The 22,887-nt window shown below is 38.6% G+C and overlaps 1 protein-coding gene across 7 annotated transcripts in view; it reads right to left on the bottom strand.

Moving 5' to 3' along the window:
• slc4a2b (solute carrier family 4 member 2b) overlaps positions 1-20,644 on the bottom strand; it is a 41,032-nt gene extending 20,388 nt beyond the window's left edge. For 3 of the 7 annotated variants that reach the window (XM_034862217.1, XM_034862211.1, XM_034862212.1), the window contains exons 1-2: positions 12,516-12,782; positions 7,437-7,608 (exon numbers count right to left, since the gene is read on the bottom strand). In XM_034862217.1, the coding sequence (XP_034718108.1) occupies positions 7,437-7,496 (60 nt within the window). In that variant the 5' untranslated portion in view covers positions 7,497-7,608; positions 12,516-12,782. Of the gene's footprint in view, positions 1-7,436; positions 7,609-12,515; positions 12,783-15,595; positions 15,693-20,389 lie in introns of those variants that run through there. The other 4 variants (XM_034862210.1, XM_034862209.1, XM_034862216.1 and 1 more) reach the window with 4 other exon arrangements.
• Between the last annotated feature and the right edge of the window lie 2,243 nt (positions 20,645-22,887).

The following is a 22,887-nucleotide window of genomic DNA, read 5'->3' as shown; positions in this document are numbered from 1 at the left end:
AGACATGTTACAAGTTACATGCCGGAATGAAATGATATTAAAATGTTGTGTGCCAGAAAGGTGAAGCCACTTAAGACTATTTTCTACATGACAAATGACTGCTATTTGGTTAATAATAATAATAATAATAATAATAATAATAATAATAATAATAATAATAAGCTGTTCATGATTTGACCGGTGAACAAAAACACTAAACTTAGCCATTCTAAATAAACCACCATTTTTAGATAGTTCAATGTGAGTCTTAAAGTTGAAATGCACTGGTGCAGACATGTTGATAACTTTAAATAAGAGCATTCTCAACATTCTTAAAATGAAAGGGCCACTTATATTGTATAAACAATCAATAAGATCAAACTAAATAGTTGGAGTGTATGATTACTTATGTGAATTAGCAGACCACAAAGCTTAAGCAAAGAAAGAAAATATTGAAAATCCATTTTACCATGTGTTTACACTTTTATCCCTGATGACGGCAGGAGAAATATTGCTGGGCAAAAGATTGTGCTGAAAATAAAAACGTTTTTGCAGGAAGCTGCACAGTAAAACCACAGTCTGCTCCCTGTTTCCTGGGGAGTTAACCAACGACCTCACAGCCACACACTCACTTCTCTAACCTTTAGGCCACCACTGCCTGATGAGAATGCTACTAGTTCTGCAGTTACTTGAAGTACTAAAACACGTCACAATTTTGACCTGATGATGACGCTAGATTGAAGGTTAAGTGAACACCAAAGTTGTTCCATTTCTTCCTGAGGGGGGACATGGATGCCTGCAACATAATGTCCGTACCATAGTTGTTGAGATATTTCAGTTTGGACTAAAGTTGTGGAAATGTTTAACACCAATGATTCGTACTGTACTGGGCAGCAGGAAATTTAGCTTTAGACTGTACAAACAAAAATCTTTCTTGCTTTTAGTTGATCTAAATTCAGTGGTTCATGAGAATAAATTGGTAATTTTAAATTGGTAGACTTGGTAGAGTTTAATCTTGTGAAGGGAAACAGTTGAGAAGCGCATGTGCTGAGGCTGTAATGAATAAAGAGGTGTACACTTGACCTGAGGCTGCAGAGGAGATTATCTGTGTCGTGAGGTAGGCTTAAATCCCACACAGTCAGCATTTGGAGGGGAAAGGAGGAGATAGGCTGTGGATGTTGTAGGGATCATGTTGTGCTGTGTGGCTGATAAGTCACTGCATTCCTACGTATCTTAACATTTGTATGCAAGAAGAGCTAGTTGCACAACTGGGGCGGCTGTGGCTCAGTGGTAGAGAGGTTGCCTGCCAATTGGAAGGTTGGTGGTTCAATCCCTGCCCCTGCAGTCATTGTCGAAGTGTCCTTGGGCAAGACACTGAACCCCAAGTTGCCCCCGGTGCTGTGCATCGGAGTATGAGTGTGTGTGAATGTTTATCTGATGAGCAGGTGGCACCTTGTACGGCAGCCCCGGCCACAGTGTATGAATGTGTATGAATGTGTGTGAATGTTACCTGTAGATGTAAAAGCGCTTTGAGCAGTTGTTAAGACTGGAAAAGCGCTATATAAATACAGCACATTTACATTTACATTACAACATGCTCTGAGTTTCAATTATTCTAAGAAGGCATGTTAAGTTGGAACCCAGTTGATTTTAGCCAACTGAATTTTGTATTATGCAAGCACTGCTTTTCACAACCTTCCTATTACATCATAAATTGATCAGCATGTTTGCACTGCTTAAAATCAAACACAAATGTTTGTATTATATACTCAATTTAATCAAGAGATCTTCCAGACGGAGAGCCAAAAAAACATCTCCAATTCTTTTGTGTTTGCGTCCTGTCTGGTGATTCAGTTTAATTATATTTGTATTGGGAATTGGTCTTTTGCGGTCATCAGCTTCATCATTTCATATTATGCAAACAGGGCTTTCAGTAGCAAAACAGGGAAAGGTCATTTGCTTGAGATAGTCTTCTCACACCTGAGATTTGTCTAAGGTGAAAATGTCCAACTGATAAACTAGAGTCTGTTGAGCGAGGGGAATTCTACAGAGGCTCCCAAGGGCCCGTTTCAGAAAGGAGGTTTAACAAACTCTGGGTCTGACCCTGAACTCGGAGTGGATTTACCCTGAGATGGGAAACTGAGTTTTCGGTTCCAGAACAGCTGATTTGAGTTGGTTCAATCCACTCAGAGTAGGTTCACTCAGAGTTAAGTGCGTGCATAATGGAGCCATGATACTTTGATTCACCATGGTAACAACCACAAACAAACTGGTTGGCGTAAATACTCATGCGCACATACAGCAAGTTTGAACATACTGTATGTTTCTTTAAAACGCAATGCAACAAAAGAGAAAATTTGCATGGGATAAAATTGGTGCTGGGCTAAATGCATAAGTTCCAATGTATTTTATTAATACATTTAATCATAAATATAATATTACTGGTGAAATGGTAGTGAACCTATAATCTATTTCATTTAGGAGCAATCATGCGGGCAAAGAAGTCATAGGCCCACTAATCCCCTTCTGAGGCTGCAGCACCATCATTAACAGAATTATAATTCATATTCTTTTATTTCTAAATGTTTACATCATTCACCTGCAATACTGTGGAACTCCTTTTTAATGGCTCATACTGGTTTGTGTCCAGGGAACACTGAAAAACCTTTAAAAAATAAAGTTTCAGAGTAAGTCACATCCGTCTGACGGCGCATTGCTAAACAGTGGCCCAATGTTGTAAAGAAAACTGCCATTTGCAAAAAAAACATCAAATCTGCTGGGATGGAGAGCATGTCGATGCTGGCTGACGTAACTGATGTGAGGAGTCTGCCTAACACGGTTAATAAACCAACTCTGTTTTTTATTCAGGCAGATAACAAATTGCACCTGATACAGACAGAATGAATGAAGGAGGAAATGAAAGAGCGCTGTGTCAGAGGGAGGAAACTTGAAGAAACCAGGTTAGGTTTATAGGCCATAGTACCATAGTAACTTACTCTAAGGTTAAGTTACCTCCCTTTCTGAAATGGTCTGGAGTTACCCCTCTCTCTCAGGTTCTATTAACCCAGAAAACCCAGAGTTTCGCTTATCTTGGGGATAACTAACTTTCTCTAACTCTTACACTAAACCTGCTTTCTGAAACGGACCCCAGATGCGCATCACAGGAAGTCTATGAGGTATTAAAACATGATTAGGAAGGAGGTGGTGTGAACCACACAGATCTGCCCATTTCATCAGAGGTCTGATGGCTCACACATGAGTCACCGATTCAGTTGTACTATAATGTCAAAGCTCACAGCAGGATGTGACATGACAGCGAAGTTTGGGTGCATATTGTTGTCTAGAACAGTAGTTCCCTACTGGGGGTAAGGGATCACACGATGATTAAAAGGGCAAAAGAGAAACAAAAACACATTTTTTTTTAAATGAAACAATTTGTGTAAGGAAAATCCCTTTGGTTGAACTGCATCGGACTGTTAGACATTCAGCTTGTGATGGGGAGTCACCTGCAGACATATGGTTTTAAGGAATAATTCGACATTTGGGGAAATAACGCCTTTTAGTACTGTTTTCTTATGGAGAGTTAGATAAGAAGATTGATGCTACATGTGATTATGAAGCTTTGGGCAGCTGCTCACTAACTTAGCACAGCATAAAGACTTGAAAACAAATTGGAAACAGCTAGCCAGGCTATGTCCAAAGAATAACAAAATCTGCCTAACAGTACCTCTAAAGTTCACAAATCAACAGCTTATGTTGGTTCAATCAAAACGGACATAGAAGTTTTACGCTAAGCTAACCGGCTGCTGGTTGTAGCTTAATATTTAACAGAGCATAGAGAATAGCAAACAAACTAGATACAATATTAATGATTGAGCTTAAGAGGTTCTGGAAGGCAGTCTTTGTTTGCTACCTCAGCTTCATATCGTACAGACATGTGTGGTATCAATCTTCTAATCAAATTCTAGGAAGAAAGAAAATAATAGCATTTTTGTTGATGTGAAAATATTCCTTTAAAAAGGGCAGAACCAAATAGGTTGGAAACCAATGCAGCTTTCATCTAACGGATGCATCAGTTGTTTTCACAGGCACTGCTAAAATCTCCAGTGTTGTTCTGCAGCTGACCCTGACCTTTGCAAACTGTTTTAAACTGATAGAGCAGCACAGCAGGTCTGTTTTTCTGTTAATTACAGAAAACCCATTAAAATGCTCAGAGTTCCCCCGTCAAGGCACCATTCGTTATCCACCTGCTGACATCAGACGGGTGACTAGTGACGCATTAAGATAACATTAGGTTGTAATTATTATCTTGGATTTCTAATGCCTGAGAAAAGTCAATGAGTTGGTGGTGAAGTATAAGTACCATTCAAACGCACGAGTACTAGACTGAACATTAACCAGCTGCAGAGTTTGTGTAGTTTAAATTTACCTAAAGAAGCATAGTCAGAAGAAGAAATCAGTCTAAATTTAGGCTTAGAAAATCTCCATTTGTCCAATGAAAGGTAATGTGTAATGACTGACTGGGAATTCTAACAAGACTCTTACACACAGAATATGCCAGGTTACGTTGAGTCCTCTATGCTCGAACTAAACAAACTCACCTTGAATGAATACAGATAGTCCCCTCCATCCACACCCACACACATAGCTGCCTAAAATACAACAAGATAGCTATATTTGCTTTTCCAATGTCAAAAGTAAAAGCCGCAGACGTCCACTAATTTTATGAAGACATTATGTTTCCCATTTCAGTTAGCACTTCTAACATGACCAGGGCAGATCTCCAGGGTAGGAAGAGGACATGACTCAGTTTCCAAAGTCAAGCCCTTAAAATTCCAAAAAGAATTATCTGAACTCTCCCTGACCACACACACACACAAACACACACACACACACACTCACGCACACACTCACACTTAAAGAGATAATCATTAACTTGGTAGAGTTGGAACCAAAAGACCAACCAATAACTGCTAAGACACTGTCATACAGCAAACACTTTTATCTTTAGTGAGCTTCTTAACCATCAGGTTGTTTGCTGGTGAGTCTTTTAGTTAAGTCATATTGTAGTCCACAATCTTGACACGTTTTATAGCAGTTAACGGTCCTACAGGTTATCAATGGCAATGAAGACAAGCTGATTCTGAACAGGCTTGACAATATTTATACATTTTTATACATACACACTGAATAAAATTATAAACGCAACACTTTTGTTTTTGCCCCCATTTGTACACAAAAGGCTTATTTCTCTCAAATATTGTTCACAAATCTGTCTAAACCTGCGTTAGTGAGCACTTCTCCTTTGCCAAGATAATCCATCCACCTGACAGGTGTGGCGTATCAAGATGCTGACTAGACAGCAATAGCACAGGTGTGCCTTAGGCTGGCCACAATACAAATCTGGTGTTACGGACACACACACACCCTGCTGACCTAGATGCGTGTTGCAGCACAGTTACATTTCTGCCGGCATTCTGGATCAAAGTCAAGGCAGAATGTCCTGATATAGCCACAAAAGCACTGGCACGTTTCTTTCAGTTCTTACATCACATGCAAAGCGTGGTTTTCTGCAATAAATGCAACAAAAACTAAATTGAGGACATTTGGAACACATTTCTGGTGGTGCTGCCGCCCATCACTCCTAAATGGGACCCTCTTGTTGTAGGGAAACAAGCACAGGGCTCCCACTGATTTAGTTGGTAGTAGCAATGTTTTACATCAATGACCGGGTTCACAATAAAATTGTCATTGGACCACTGACATCTAAAAAGGTAGGCTTTCTCTAAAACCTCACATAGCTGATCTGACAAAAGGCCAAATGAAGACAAAATTGCCCAAAAGTTGTGACATTCTGAAGATAAGTTCTACTTTTTACCTAATTCACCATATTTTAGTTGCAAAGATGTATGCAATGCATGTGTGACCAGTGTAATTCTGTTTAGAGACCATAGGAATACATAAACTTAATATGTGAAGTCAGTATAATAATATTTCTTTTGTTAATTTAAGGTGGAATTTATATGTTGGAGGTGTACACTGTAGTGACTGAAAAAATAATTAACAATTGTTATAATGATTGAATTAGACAGAATTGTTGTTAAGAAATCCATTTAAGGTGTTTTATAGTGTTTTGGACAGCATGTATATTATTTATGTCAAAATGCATGCAGGAAGATAGTGGATAGTGGTTGTCAGCATGGTCACAGTTGTGCAAAAATTGAAAAAGAAAGCACACTTACAAAAATGCAAAACTAAAGGAAAGTTATTATTTCCTACATTGGTGTTGCAGGGAAGAACCTACAGCTTGGGTGCTGCAAAATGATTACCCTGCATCTAAAGGTCAGTTTGAACTTAAGAATGTGTTCTTTCAGTCAGAAACAAACTCTCAAAAGTACAATAAAAAGGTAAACCTCATCAGAAGTCGGTCTGAAGTTGCCTCTATGGCTTGTTACCGAGTGGAAAATCCATTTTTTCTTTCCTCCCACTGCGTTATAAACATCATTATTTCCACTCACCTACTCATCAACTGACAGCTCAGTGAACTGTCTTCAATTTGGGCTCTTAAAAAGCCATTCTAGGAAACTTAGAAATCCTTAACTCACGAGAACACTAGAAAGGTTGAGAGAGGTTGGTAAATCAGTAAAAAAAAGATGCAATCCTCATAATTCCTGGAATGCTATCGAACATAATTTATGGAATTCAGCAACCATTGCAAACTAATGATGTTAAAAAATATGGGGCAATTTTTTCTTTAAGCTTGTGATATTTTCTGCTGCAGCCTCTTAATCATCCTAAGATTAACTTGTTGAGAACCTCTGTTTGGGGAATGTAGCTTTCTTTGGCTGCTACCCAGCTGCCCTCTGGGCAGCGTGATTATCACATCAATCCCCCCAAGTAGCCATGCAATCATGTTTTTAATAATATTCAATATTATTTTAGTGTTACCAACATTGGCAACCCATCAATTTAAAAAAAAGAGGAAGTAAGTAATGAAAAGGGACCATTAAACAGGAGCAGCTCTCTGTGCAGATCTGAAGCATGTTTAACTGTTCGGAATTTAATTTTTTTGCAGTCAGAAGTATGGTATGTTTCCAAGGACTTGGCTCTAGGATGTGACTAGATTTGTACACAAATAGCTCTGGAGGGAACAGCACTGTCCAAAATACACACCCTCTGATGCCAGAGAGGACGGAGGGAGCTGATGCAGCATAAATCCAGCACAGGGAGAATATGAAATCAAGTAGAGGAAAGTCACATGCTAAATCACTAATGTCTCATGTATGAAAAGACAAACTGCAAAGTATAGCGTCATCTCCTCCTGAGCAGCATTTAACCAGGTTTGTCACCAGGGTCACCAACTCGGCCTTGTGTGTTTTATCATGTGGCTGACGATGCTGGAGGGTGACCTGGCGGGGCAGACTGAGGCCTTTCAGTATGTGGTTGTGTTTACTTACACTGTGAATAACTGATGCCACGGCATCCGTTATCTGGTTGGGAGCGCTGGGGTTGCTCATGGCTCCACAGTGGAATCGCTGCTGGAGAGGCTTTGGGAAGCTGTTTTGGATCGGTGCGGCTTTAGCCCTTCTCTTTCTCACTGGGACTCAGACAGCTTTTGGGCAGCATAACCTGGAGACAGATACAGAGCCAGGGGTTAGCACAGATGAAGCTGGAGATTTAAAGCATTAAGTCAAACAATGCCGCTAAAATACTGTAGCTGTGGGCCAGTAATTCCAGAATATGAAGTGCAGGCAGAAAGTATAACAGCAGCGGTGTATGTTAATTGTTTTGACTCTTTACTTTACTTTATTTGAAATTAAACAATGAAGATGAAGTGCTGATTTTACATTATTATTGGATGAGGAGTGTTTAAACTGAAACCCTTCTAATACTGTACATTATCTTCCAAATTTGAGGACATTTCAGCAGGAATAGGATTCAAAAAAAGTCGTTAGGAGCAAAACAGAGGACAGTTCCATTGCCTAACTGAGGATGTGTTTCACTGCTGAAAACCAGGCTGAAGGCCAAATGTTCCCAAACAAGTGAAGACTGCTTTAGCACAGGGCTGGTAAAGCATCACCAGCAGAGAAGTGATTTCTGATGTCTATGGGTCAAAGACAACCATCATCGCCTGCAAAACATTCGCAACCAAATATTAAATATGAAGATTAAATTGTTGAGATTATGTTATATTACTTTATTCAGCCACGCTTGCAGCTCAGTGAGGCTTTACCTGTACTCACAATGAAAATGCTAATACGGACTTTAACCTCATAAAGTGCTGACTTTCTTTATGTGCTGAAGTACAAAGCAACATGCTTCACTGAAGGACTCCACTAAAAGGAGTGATCAACAGTTTCAGGATTTCCTGGAAGCCCCTTAAGTACCTTTGAGTCCCTAAACCCACTTCAGAAACACAGATGGCCTAAACTGAATGTGGTTTTTACAATGAGATGATGTGTTAGAATTAACCAACATGCTTTTAAAAATAGAGACATCCCATTTTTTCTTTTCTATAATTCTTGGTTTTAAGCCGTGCAGCACTTCCTCACCCTCATTCAAGGTTATTAACCATTAGAGTCAGATAAGAACAAGATAAGCCAGTGCTACCGTGTAGAGGACTCTGATAAGCAGCGGCACAAGCCTCAGCCCACCTCCACCCAAGGCATTCGCGCGTCGCCACTGTATGACATACAACCACAGGACTCCAAAGGTAATCAGAATTCATTTTGGCCATTTTCATAGCCGATTAATTGTTTCAGTCATTGTTCTTTTTATAAAAAGTGCAAAAAATTCAGTGGTTCGGGCTGTCAAATATGCTGGTCTTCTTTCTCTAGGATTATAAACTGAATAATTTGGAGTTCCAGACTGTTGGTCAGCCAAAACAAGACATTTGAAGATGTAACTTTGGGCTTTAAGAAATATGACTATTTTGTTTTGCTATTTTAAAGCATAAATAAAAAATGCATCAAGAAAATGTTTACTTGCACCGCTAGTTCTTTAAATAATTAACCTTTATGTTAGGCTGCAAAGATCAACCGATAGGATGTTGGTATAAATTGCTAAAGTCCAAATGGTGGAGAATGTCTTGCTAAAATCTAAATTAATTAAAGCAAACAAAACATTTTCAATATACTAGGAACCCTGGTACTGGTAGTCCTCATCCCCGTGAGACTTCTGAAAAAAAACATGACACTAGCACAATTGTTAACAGAACAGCGGTTTTCCTTTAGTCTAAAAGCAGGAGAGGGCCCTCTCATGATTCGCTTTCCAGTGTCAATTAGAAATCCCGTTCTGGCTCTCCTATCATAACAGTAGCTATTAAAGAAACAATAAGCCTTCCTGCTGCCCGACTACAATCATATCAATGACCTTGTTGAGGGATTTCTGATAGGTCTGATAGGTTCATTTAGCACAATCAGTGACAAGAGATTAAATGCAGTGCAGAAGTATTCAGGAGATGGACAGTAAACTATGGACTCATGAAGACGACATCACTTGCCAAAGAGACTCGAGACACAGAGCAGACTACACAATATTTTGGCAACGCTTTTGGTCTGCTCTGCCAAAATAGTAATCACTGAACCAAATGTTAATTACATCCCAGCAGCTGTTCTATTCAGAACAACTTTAAGTTGTTTGAGACATTGTACTCTGTGCTTTGGTGGCGATAAAGGAGTCCATTGGAGTTAGAGCCTGTATGCGTTTTAAGATTACTTTCTCAGTAAACCTAGACCCCACCACTGTGGAAGAGGCAGGGCTGGCTACACAGGGATAAAGTTACAGAACCCTGGTGATCCTGAGCAAAAAGTGTGGGAACCGGCTTATCTACCTCAGGGCCTGGCTCTAATAATACAGATTAAAATAATGATCACAAGCAGAAAGCAATAATGTCTTGGTAAGAACAAAATAGTTTTTAATGCATGGTCCTTAATGATTGAAATGTTCATGTCTGCAATCAGGTACAATCAGGCCTGATAAAAAAGGAACTGGTTGTCCCTTATGTAATAACCGAAATTGCAAAAAGGACATGGATGAATGCTGACAGTGCAAGAGGAAGTGAGGACAAGATGCTCTGTGTTTCCCCTGGAAGAAGTTCATCATGTCTTCCCAGATTAGTTCTGAAGCACAGTACCTTACAAACTGTTCCTAAAAGAAGGCAATGAGTGTGGACAATTCTTCCACTTTTCAATGCAAGATTTAGCCACAGCTTCAAATGTGCACACACAAAGCTTTAGGAAAACTATCCTTCAGGGAGGAAGTAAGTATGAAAACAGGAAGGTAAGGAGGAGCTGTAAACGTATAAAAAAAAATAGAAACAGGGCACTTTGGGATTTTTTCTAGTGTACATAATGTCAGACTTTAGAAATATTTAACTGAAAAACCATGTGTATGCTTGGACCGGACCTGTATTCCAAAAATAATCTGGGTTAGTACAAGATGTCTTAATGTCTACCCTGTGACATTATAGGTTAACTCAACTTGTCACAGCATAGCAAGCTGTTACAGTCATCTTCATCTATCACTCCTACAGAGAGCAGACTATACGTTCAGGCCATGTCAAAAGTAACTACCAACTACAATAATCCCATTTCTGTTAAATTACAGATGTGTCTGGCATTGAAATAAATCACATTTCTTCTGTGACGGCTGATAATGAGAAACCCGCTATTTACAGTTACTGAAATAACATATCAATAATTCTGAGCAATTAACATTTCCTTTAACTAAACCGATCTAGTCAGACATTTATCTGATTATCACCATACAGTAAGGTTGACATTTGCGTCATACCTTTAGAAGTATGTGATCAATCAAACTCAAGAGCATGAGTTTTGACTTTTTTATTATTTTTATTTTTAAAATCCGAAAAAAGCACTTAATGATGACTCACCTCATCCACAGAGTGCAAATATAACTCACAAAGTCTCTTTGGTATGTTGAAAGTTTCCAACGTCCTTTTTCAAAATCTGAGAAGTTAGATATTTTTTAGATACTCTACATGGATTTCTAAAAGAAAGGAACTATTAAAAGCTACAGACACTCAGATAGCATTAAGCCACTCTGCTCCCTGTCTCTGGACTTCAATACCACCCCAAGTTAGAAACATTGATTCTTTCCCCCATTTCAAATCGCGACTCAAGACGTCGGTTTCAAACTACCCCTTCCATTTAATGTCCATTGCTCTGCTTTTTTCTTGTTATTGTTGTATTGTTTTTTTTTTGCTTTTAAATAAAAAAGTCTTATGTATCCTTTACGGTGTCCTTGATTGCCGAGAAAGGCGCCTTTAAATAAAATGTATTATTATGTTTAGGGGAGGGATCTGCATGAGGAGCCGAGAGAAGTGATGAGTCGGCACACCAATCATCTCAAAAGCAACTTCCAAAAGAGCAAAAGAGTTTTTCATTCTAAGCCAAAATCTGTATTTCAAAAATATATTTTTTGTTCTTTAACATCTTTCATTCTAATATCGTGTGACCTTCAGTGTTGAAGACAGACAAAAATACATCTTTGGCTCCTCAAAATGACATTACGGGTTGAGACAGTCAGACAACGGGACAGAGGTAACGAGCCAGACTTGTACTCACAACACAAGCCTACATGCGTCTAAACCCAGTGATCTGCCAGGGCACCCGGCCGGCCCGGCTTCAGACAGGCAGCTTGGTACGCGAGTGTCAACCACAGACTGCATGCTGATCTACAAATGCTATCAAAAAGAGCATAGTTAAAGAACAGTTCAATAAAATACACAAACTGCAAATGAACATGCCTGTCCAGAAATAGCAGCTTGATCAGTGCCCAGACCTCAACCGGCACACAGGCCTGTACTTTAAAAACAGGACAATGACAGGGAAGAAAGTGAAGAAAGTGGTTTTAAGGTTTCATTAGAGAACTGGCCTTCTGTTTCATTTGCTTCCTTTAAGCAGAAAACGCTTTTTTTTTTTTTTTTTTTTAAACATTCATTGTGTTTCAAGTGACGTGAAGATTATTCGTGGCCTTAATGTATTATCTGACACACTGAACACACACATGCAATATCTGAAAAATGTGTGATAAACAGAAATAGGTCAGAGTTTAAGAAAGCAAAAAGAGGAACACTTAAAGGAGAAAATAAGGTCTGTTTTGTGTAGCTATGAATTCTGATTTGACAACAATATTCAGGATGGCCATCACAAAAACATGTCCTTTAAAGGCTCTAAGCTTTAAGATTTAAGAGTGTAAGAGCATGTTTGTGCTACTACAACTCAAGTGATCACAAAGGGGCTTGTTTAAAAGGCTTTTCTTCCCCTGCTGTGTAACCTGTGCAGGATTTGTTTATAGTTGTTCAAGCATGAGATCCTAACGAGAATAATCTAAAATTTGATTAAACCTGGTTCTGCTCACCTAATTGAGGACCAACCCAAATAAGCAATAACTTGACAATAAAGAAAATAGGAAAACAACAAGCAATGTAAAGTGGCATTCTGACAAATAAGACAACTTTAAAATGACAGCCGGGCCAGAAATACAAAAAGAAATCAATGATTGTACTGTACCTTTGTGTGCTCACAGCAGAGAAGCCACCGCAGACATTGTAGTGCAATTCTGAACTCTGCTGTGAAGAGAGACCCGGGGCTGGTCAGAGTGCAGGGCAAAAACAAACAGAGGGTGGAGAGATAGGGAGACAAAAGAAACAAGAGTTAAAGATGTGAAGCCATGAATATCATGTGCGGTCTCAGCCTCTCGAACGAGCTGAGTGCACTCAGCTCTCAGACCAACAGGCACGAAATGATAGCAGCAGCCTTCCTCCTCAGGATTATGTTTCCTCCTCCAGCCTGCTGACAAGTAGCCATGTGACTCCATAACCCATTCAACACTGAGTCAGAGGCTGCTGCTCAGATACACATATCTATCAGTCGTCGTCGCCCCCCCCCCCCCCCCCCCCCCCCCCCCCCACACACACAAACTCACACAACCCACACACACTTGACCTTAATCTTAAGGTGGAAACTCAACCCAAATGATCAATATCGGTCTTTAACAAACCATAGTGTTGCATTTGCATGTTTTAGTGACAGTGGTTTTAGTAACAGTGGTTCTGGTTCTCCACAAGTTTGGCTTGCAACCTTAAAAACAAAGCAATGTCTACTTGCAACTTGTCATCACTTGTTGCAAATGTCTATGAATTATGTCAAGTTTAAGAGGGATTTTCCTCACTTCCTCTCTATTATATTTTTTAGAATTTTACTCAGGGTACAAAATTAGCACCATCCACCAGCCAAATGCTGGTAAAATATGCAAGGAGGTGGGCAGGTAGATTTGCTTTACTTCCCCAGCCAAGAAAAACAAAGCTAATCTAAGAAGTACAAATATACAGTAATTCACTAAAAATCAAAGATTAGAGAGGACAGAAATGCTGTTCTACATTTATTCTACATTTGCTAATTAGCACTACACAGAAAAGTACAGCTACACAGAAAAGTACAGCTGAGGTCAATGGGAATGTAGTAGGCTTATTGTAGGGCATTTTATCGTATCTATAGTTTAAGACAAATTAACATTTTTGACCTGACAGTGGCACTGGCGCTTTATGAAAGTCAGGGAAAATGAAATGATTACAATTTATCCTAAGCCCATAAATGTGTGGACAAAAGGACATGGCAATCCACACACTTAAACCTCATGGTGGACCTAGATAAAAAGTCAGGGGATCTCTAAAGTTATTAGGATACAACCATGATATGACTGAATAATATTTCATGGCAATCAATCTGATAGTTATTGATATACTGCATTTTGGACCAAATGTATTGGCCAACCAACCAACACTTGACATCCAGAGAACCAAACCGCAAGCTTGGCTAAAAATGCATTAAAATATCATGAAGAAAATTGGAAATTGGTTAGAGGTTACAATAGCTAGAACATTACATGGTCCTTTAATCACATGAGCATTAGATACAGTAGTCCCATGTTAAAATAAGATTCAAAATGTCTTTCTCAATCTCAAGAGTGACATAAATTCATCTTGTGAGACAATACGGGACCAGCTGGTGGAGAAAAACTTTCAACATTACAAAGAAATTTCTCATGGTGGCACATGAAAGGGAGTGCAACAAAAGCCTGGTTAACAACCACATTCAAGAATGACATCTTTCATTCCAATCCAGACTGCAAGACAGGGAGATAGTCATTCTGTACTGGCTTTCTTTAGAACATTGCCGACTTGACTTCTCATAAAGGGCTTTTAAACATCACCAAGATGCTTCTGAGCATCTGTAACGAGGTAATAATAGGTAATCAATATTCTGAAATAAACTATGCAAATGATTAGCAACATTGGGTATAATCTCAAATTAAAAATAAAATTGGTGCATATCTACTTTAGAACTGCATGTTTACACATTTGCACAGGATGTTTATTCATTTGTTTATATGTTTGCATAAAAGTAGTGGGAAAGCAATGACTTGTTGCCTGATATGTCTTTAATGATTAACTGGTAATGACCACACATTATCATTTTAAGTATGTCCATCAGGTTTAATCATGTTTCATTGTCCCCCTCAACTATCTGCTTGTACTGGGAAAATATATATCAGTGTTAGGGTAAAGTTCCCTTCAAATAGACCTACACCTTGGCATGGCACATGTATAGTGTATTGGAAATGTGGCAATGGAAAAAAAAACATGTCATGGAGGAATCAACACTATTATACAATTAATCCCACCTAAAGTCATAAAAGCGCCAGATTAATTGTGTTTTCCAGCGAACAAAGAACAGTCCTGTGATCTAAACAAGTTGCTTACCCCCCAAATAATCAAGCGCTGCATTCCACATCAGCTTATATGAGCCTTAGGGCTAAAGAAATACTCAACCTCAGGAGGAACCTGAGTGTGTGTGTCCATAATGTGTGTGAGTTATAATTGTTTGTCCCTAGGGATGAGGGATCACTGTGCAGTCACATGCAAGTCTTGCGGGGAAAAGAAACATAGTCAAAGCCAGAAGCAGCTAAAATTGAAGTCCACTTCAAAGTCTGGGGCTTTCCTCAATCTCAACAGTGTGCTAATAATAGCATTATCCACTGTGGTCAACCACATTAAGAGCCATGACTTCATGTGTGCAAGGTCGACTGACAACTTTATCTTAACCATGACCAACAGACAATATGCTAATTACAAAACACAACCACAGAATTGCCCTCATTCTCGCTGCCACATTTTAAATTAAGTTTAGTAAGAAAGTTCAAGGTTAATTTTTTGGGGCTAAATGTGGTAAAACAAAACAATGACATACATCCAAACCATCCTGTGTTTTACACAGGTTTTCTCTGCGGAAATAAACCGATTAAAAATAACCTTTAACAAGATATTTTACACAATAAATTCACGCTTTCAGTTTTTCTTTTATACAAGGGGTTAACACAACTCAGAAATTCTCCCTCCAGCTTCCTGTTATTCTTCTCTCCCTCCAAGTCTGCAACAAGTCTGCTAGGACATATTTCTAGACATAAGGGAAACACACTCAAGTAGTCAACCCAGGATCAAAATTTTACTTTTTACTTACTGGCTATCATGTTAACAGTGACAATTACAAGCAAAAACTGGAGCTCAAAACTTGAACTGACAGAAACTCACCACAACACTGCTTAGTGCTCTCCCCCGCTCAAGTCTCCTGTGCAGCTTGGTGATGCAAACACCCCCCCCTCAGTGTAGCTGTATGCGACCCATAGCTCTCTTTCAACATGCAGACGTCTCTACCACCCTGCTCTGCTCTTCACAGCGCAGCCACACTAACTTCTCTCACTTTGGCAGGGCCCGGCACCTCAGCATGACCGTGCTAAGTTATGTGCACACAGTCACTGGAACACTTCCAGTCTCACATAGCTAACAGCTGCACTGAGGCAGTGCATGCCCATCTTTATCTCACTTGATGTCCCGTCAGAGGCTTTAGCGAGCGGCGGCGGCTGTGCGTTCAGCTTGGACAGCACCTGTCTTTGGGGTGAAGAGGGATTGAAGAGGCAACTAAATCCTGGCAGTTTATATAATGCCTTCCCATTGTTCTCTACTCCAGAAAAGAAAAAACTATCACCACCCAAGTATTTTTATACCTTGAAGAGGGTTTGAGTGTATTGTGGGATGTTAATACACACTGTGAAATGGAAATAAATGTCATGTGGAAAATGTCTTACTGCCTACGGACTCAAAATGTCCTTAAGGTCAGAGTAATAAGCTATATCAGTAGTTTGGAATATAAAAAAGGTTTAGGCTCAAGAAGGAGACAATACTTCAAAGAACTATAATTACAAGTCCACTAAAATTAATTCATAAAGATTTAATACATTTTTCATGTCGACAGTAAACTAATGAAAGTGTATAAAAAGTAAATATGGACTTAACATCAGCTGATTTAGAGATATAAGTACTGTGTATCAGTGTATTCTGGAGGTATGAAAGTCATTTTCAGTGGTGAGGCTGAACCACAACAGTAAATTGCGGTCCATAAAACCAAATCAATGAGCTGAAAGATGCTAAAACGCTTTAGAGCTGTGGGGAACTGTAAAGTGAGGTATTAGTTTGTGGGTGTATCACCATTAGCCCCGCCTCTCACATAACACAAAGCCATGTGTTACACCCACAATTTAAAGATATTGATTTGTGCAGCTTGTAAGTCCCAAAAAATCCTATCAGTTAGACTGTAATTAAAACACTAAATTGGCACAGAGACCGTACCGATATTTGTTGTAATGCTTTTCTTCCTGTAAACTTTGATGAAAAATCATATCTGCAGAGGGTTTACAATTTCACGATATAGCACCAAAAGCAATATTACATGTATCCAAGAGAGACCAAGGCAGATACAAAAATAAAAATAAAAGGACAATACTAAATAGTTGCCCCAGGACTGCTGTATAGGCATTACACAACAGTGCTGCCAAATGGGCAAAACAGAACCCTCCACTGGACAGAAAGACCTTTTTTTACTGTCATGAGCTGCTAGTCCTATTCAGCTCAAGCGTTAGAGTTAGAGCGAGGGCCGATATTATCTGCAAATATTAGACATTTCCCGATCTATCAGTATCGGCATTAATAATAGACTATAAAAAAATAAATAAAAAAAAATCATTCACCAGAATCATTTATAATGACAAATTATTCTGATAAATGAACATTTCAAAAATAAAATAAAAACGGATGGTCGACCATGTTATGAGTGTCAGCGTTGCATAGTTTGTTCACCAGAGGGCGCTCTACAGCGTCCCTGTTGGCAACATTGATTTTTTTTAGTTACTGTGTTTTTTTCAAAGGATTTGAAGTAAGTACTTTAAGTTTCATATCTCAAGTTTGTATTTTTAGACATTTTATTTATCAGAACTTTAATATAATTTGATGTTCCTCTGTTGGGACAATAAAACAAATTATTATTATATTATTTTTGTGAGAACTCTTAAACAACTTCAAATAACTAATGTTAGGGAAAACAGTTCATGTTTTGCTACGCGTTCCTGGATTTCTTTTCTTCTACACTTGTATAACTGTATTTATTCTCATGCATAATGCCTAATGGGGTTTAACGTTAAAGGATGGTAGCCCTAATTATGCATGTTCCAAGGTGTACTGCCAAACTGCTAAATTGCAATTACATGCATCTTACTAGACTCGAGAAGAGCAACAGCCAAGCGAGCCAAATGATTCATACACAATGATGTGAATCCACAGTTTGTAATGGTAAACAGTGTTAACATTTTTAGGGCTGTTGTGGTTAACAAAACACTGGTTCTGTTTACCTGCAGAGGGGAAGGTAAAATAAACATGAAGAGCCGAGAGACCACGATAAAAAAAAAAGAGCTTTATAATCAACCTCTTTTCCTTTCCTTGTCTTCTGCATGACCAAGCAATCCACGACAGGAATGTAGAGACACTCTGCTCAACTGTTTGTGCTTTGACATTTTTTTCTCCAGCAAAACGCTATTGTTGTCACAAATCAGTTAACAATAAGTCTGTTTGACATATTCCACTGAGGCGAAGGAAAACAAATAAAAGCTGAGACTGTGATCACGCAGATAAGATGGATGTATCTGATGTGTTCAAGCACCACGCAGGATTACACAACAAAAGGAAGCCGAACGGTTGCTGTGGAATTTGAGAGTGCAGATTGAACAAGGTCAGATTCACCATAGACAAACATTTCCGATTCCGGTATTGTCCAAGGTTCAAGGTTCTTTATTGATCATGTGCACAACAATAACAGAAATAGTTGTTGACAATGAAAATCTTAGGCCTCATGCCATGTGCCTCCAACAATGCTCATTAAATAACTAAAACTTCTAGAGCGGGATAATGTAGAGCAAGCCAGTCATTGCAAAACTTAACCCCTTCAGCGTGATGCAAAACGCAATAATTACCAGCTCACTTTACATTACCCCTTATTTATTATAACACAACTTGGTTGAATACTCAATACGGAATAGTTAATCATAGCCCTCTAGGGTCTGTTATTTCTGTATAACCGACCGTTGCTAAGTCTAACAGAACGTCTCAAAGACTCTCATGGACCATTTTTAAAAATCAATAAAATTATATTTTAAATATTTGTACTGAATAACGGCTGGCTTGCTATACATTATCCCGCTTCTTACACAGCAACTCCTACAGAGGTTACTCTTTGATAACGCCTGAGTTCCGGTCGGGACGGATAACTTTACTGGTGATGAGCATTGCTCTCCGACGGAAGCCAGGTCCCCACAGCGAGTAAAGTTAACCATGGAGCCAACTAATCCACTGTTGCCATTAGCGATCAGCGTTTCCTTCACCCTCGCTCTCCCTTTGTGATCTGCTGAGCAGTGATATTAGCTCTATACGACTCAGAATATTCATTAAAAAAACGTATTCATTGATTTGAAAATGGTTTGCCAGAGGCTATAATCGGGGCTTCGTCCATGGCGACGGCCTGTTATGCAGAAATAGCAGACCGTAGAATGCTGTGATTGAGCAATCAGAATAGAGTATGGAACCAAGTGGTGTAATAAGCAAGATAACGTAGAGTGAGACAGTCTGATGGAAGAATCAGCCTGACAGCCTTACACAGTAACAGAAAGTGCCAAGTAAAGTGTCCTTATTCGTTATTAGTTGCAAGTTAACTTTTTGCCTCAACTGTTTTACACATAACATAAGTATATATATTGACACTGAATATGACAGCAGAATATGCTTAGTAATATTATGAATTGGACCGACATGAATCTTTTATTAGCATTACCAGTTTTGTTTTTCTTCCCTCTCAAAACGCTGTCCATCTTGTACTTTACATGCCATATGGCTGTCTTAATAATGCTGTTCACATCGATCTTGATAGCTAGCATAAGAGCACTCTTGTTTCTCAGATTCCTACTCTAGACCTTTTTCAAAGCATCAATTTTAACTCGTCACAGCAGGAAAAGCACAGGTGGAACTAATAACACAAACCATGGCTCAGTTCCAGTAATAATTTTACTGCAGCAATTAATGCTATTAGTTTCACTTGGGTTTGACCTGTCAAAAGGTCTGCTGTAAAAAAAAAGAAAAAAAAAGGACAGAAAATCACTGAATATTTGCTGGTTGCAGTTTCACACATGAGATGAGTTGCCTGTATTTCTGTTTTATATCATTAGGCCTATACATTAAATACTAAAACTAAAATAAGAGAACTTTAACAGCTATTTCTTTGTTTTGGGCTTTCGTGAGTTGTTGTACCCATTTGCCATTATGTGGACATTTTTGTAGCATAATGCTATGTTATGCTCCCTCATTAGTGTGCTCTACTTTCAGGTTCAGATCCATGGTACAATAGAAGCACAGAACCAAAACTTCAGATGGAGGTCAATGGGTTGAAACATGGAGTTTCCTCATAAGAATCCATAGGTTATATTGAGATAGATTTTATCTTTTGCTGAAATAATTTGCAGATAAATCAATTATTAAATTGGCAAAATGAATTCTAAACTATTTTGATAATTGGCATACATGCTCCTCAAATGTGAGAAGTTATTTTTCTGTGATTTATGTAATAATTTACATGTAACTTGCCAATGACAGACCTTTATGTGTCACCCAATGACCTGAGAAACAGAACACGTGCTGCTGTTGTAGCCTACCAGTATGCAATGACTAAATCAATGATGAATGATTTACGCCGTCTTACACTGCCTTGTTGAAAAGCCTTGTTCAGTTCAAAAAGACACAAGGAAAATGTGGACTAGCCAACTCTTTAACACGACCATCCCCTTTCTACACTGTCGCTACTGTCAGGAGGAGTGACCGCTAGCTTGATAGGATGAGGAACTCCTCGGGCTCTAACGTTATCATTTCCTATCCACCACTCTGTGAGGAAGATTTGGCCACGACAGAACTACAAAGTCTAGCACATTAACAGGACTTTCCATCCTCTATTACCTGTGTATCAAGCCGAGAAACAATGCGAAGTCATCCACCAGCAGCACCAGCAGCCGACACTTTCATGCATGTGTGGCAGATGCTTGTCAATGCAGCCTTTCTTCACAGGAAAATAAGTCAAGAGTCAAGACCCAGTTCTTGACCATCACAACAACGTTAGTTCAAAGCAAAAATGTGTTTTCCCAAAGCCAAATCCTTCTGAGGCTTACAATAACTCACACATTGAGGCTTATCAACTCACCGGTGTCTGGTAGTAATCAACTCTCTCAGAAACACTTGTTCAACCGGCGTCAATAACTAAAAAAAAACAACAACTTACATTTCCGGTACTGGATTCAAAATAAAACTTTTTGGGATGAGAAAAACAACATGCATGCATTTAACACGGTAAAAAAATGTAACATAATACCCAAGGACGAACGTATGATAAATTAAAGATACAAAAACATTACACTACAGTATCATTCCGTTATTGGCTTCTTATTAACGCCACTTAAAAGTCATTACTTTGAAGCCAACATTAATCAAATTCCGGTTAAACTGTTTCATTTCAGACAACTTGTTACTATTTCCTCCAGATTTAAGTTGGTGCGCCTGCGTAAATGGTGATTCACATTTCTGATGAAAGCCTGAGGAGGGCGTCATACCGTTATGTGTAGCCTACATGTTATTTTAGTTGTCAGAATTTGTTAACGTACTGAAAACGTGATTATTTAGCAGAAATTGAAATGCGGATCTGAATAAAATGTACTGTATAGCCTAGCCTACTCAAGTAGCCATTGAAATTTAACATCATTAAATTAAAATAAATTCCCAGTTAACTTAAAATAGGCCCTATTTAGACAACATTGTACTAACAAAACATCCAAAAAGATCCATTTAGGCCACTTGCAATGCCATGAATCTTTTAATTGTATCACACTCACTGCATCACACGCTCTTCAGCTGATGGAGTTTGCCCACTTGCCATGCCACTGTTGAGAAGAAAAGGAAAGAAGAAATAACAGAACTTTTAGTCTCAACTTTTGAGCAAGATGTCCACAGAACAACTTTGAGAACTGGGAAAACTGCATTTTCTACTGTAGATAAAATGTTTTGCCAACTTCATGTTTTGTAGCTATGTAGTAACAAATGTGTTTAAGAACATATAGGCTACCAATAAAACACAGCTATTCGCCTAGGTCCCACTTTACCTGATTTTGAAGCTGTGTCTTGAAGACCTTTTTTTCAGTGTTGTGCTTGTATCATATTCCTAAATTTCTATGTGTCATCAAATTACCACACTGTTATTGGTTCAGCATAAGATATAATAATATTTGTTTATATTCTCTGGCCCTTCTATGCTTGCCAGCCCAACTCTTCCTGCTGTTTTGAAGTTAATGGACAATCACGTGCTTGCACACCTGCCCCTCATTTACCCAAATTAGTCACCAAGTATAAACTAGTCCTAACTTACACCCTTCGCCAGTGTCAGATCAGCTATTGTGCTTCATAGCCATGGTGGTCCAGCCCTTGTTTACTCTATAATATTATTATCTGCTAATGATCTCTGCCTGTTTTACTTTCTTGCCTTCGCTGACGGCCTGTTGTCTTGTATTTGAACAAGGACCAAGTAAACAGCCTTTTTACCTTATCTGATCTGTCTTTGTGTCCTGCTTTTCGTCCCCACCACAACTTATACAACATTAACAAACACACGCACACACACACACACAAACACTTAGGAACAGGTAGTGTTCTGACAATTTAAAAAAATCAGTGAATATCTTAATTTTGTAACCTAACTTTATAAATGTCAAATTTTATAGTCTGTTCAGTAGCAAGTTTAGGATAACCACATCTCATTTGATGAAATTTAACACCGAGTATCATCTACTATCATTGTACAAAAGTAGTAGTAGTGATGCCTTCTGTGTACTGGTATTGAAGAAGGCATAATCGAAAGTCCTTTAAAGTATTCTCAGTTAGAGAATTAGACACATTACTATGTTTTTTAACCACATTTTCTGACCAAATCATTTTACCAAAGTCTTTTTAGTCAGGTTGAATCATAGTTGCCTAGACCTAGTTGTCAAGACCACTACATTTTTTTTTTACCGTTGATTTGCTAATAACATGCAGATTGCATGATGCAAAGATCACACCGATGTAAACCATAGACTGTCACTGTAGCCCATATACAAAAGAAGAAAAGAAAGAAGAAAGACAAGTATCCCTCAAAAGAAAAGAAAAAATAGACTGTAGCCCAATTAAGGAGATAAACAGAATAAGAGTGAACCCTACTGGTGGTTTGATGCTATTGAACCCAGGGGTTTCACCTGTTAAATATAATTTTTATAATATCATGCAAATTCTTTCTTTCTTTCATTCTTTCTTTCTTTCCTTAATCATAATTTATTTAATACAAATCTACAGTATACAGTATGTGGTTTAATTTTACAATAATCTGACTGAACTGACGGAATTCACCTGTTAAATATAATATTTATTATATCATG

The sequence above is a fragment of the Etheostoma cragini genome, chromosome 22, assembly GCF_013103735.1.
Source record: "Etheostoma cragini isolate CJK2018 chromosome 22, CSU_Ecrag_1.0, whole genome shotgun sequence".
In the NCBI taxonomy this organism is placed as follows: Eukaryota; Metazoa; Chordata; class Actinopteri; order Perciformes; family Percidae; genus Etheostoma; species Etheostoma cragini.
Note: the sequence above shows the minus strand (reverse complement) of the source record. Positions and strands in the feature narration are given on the sequence as shown.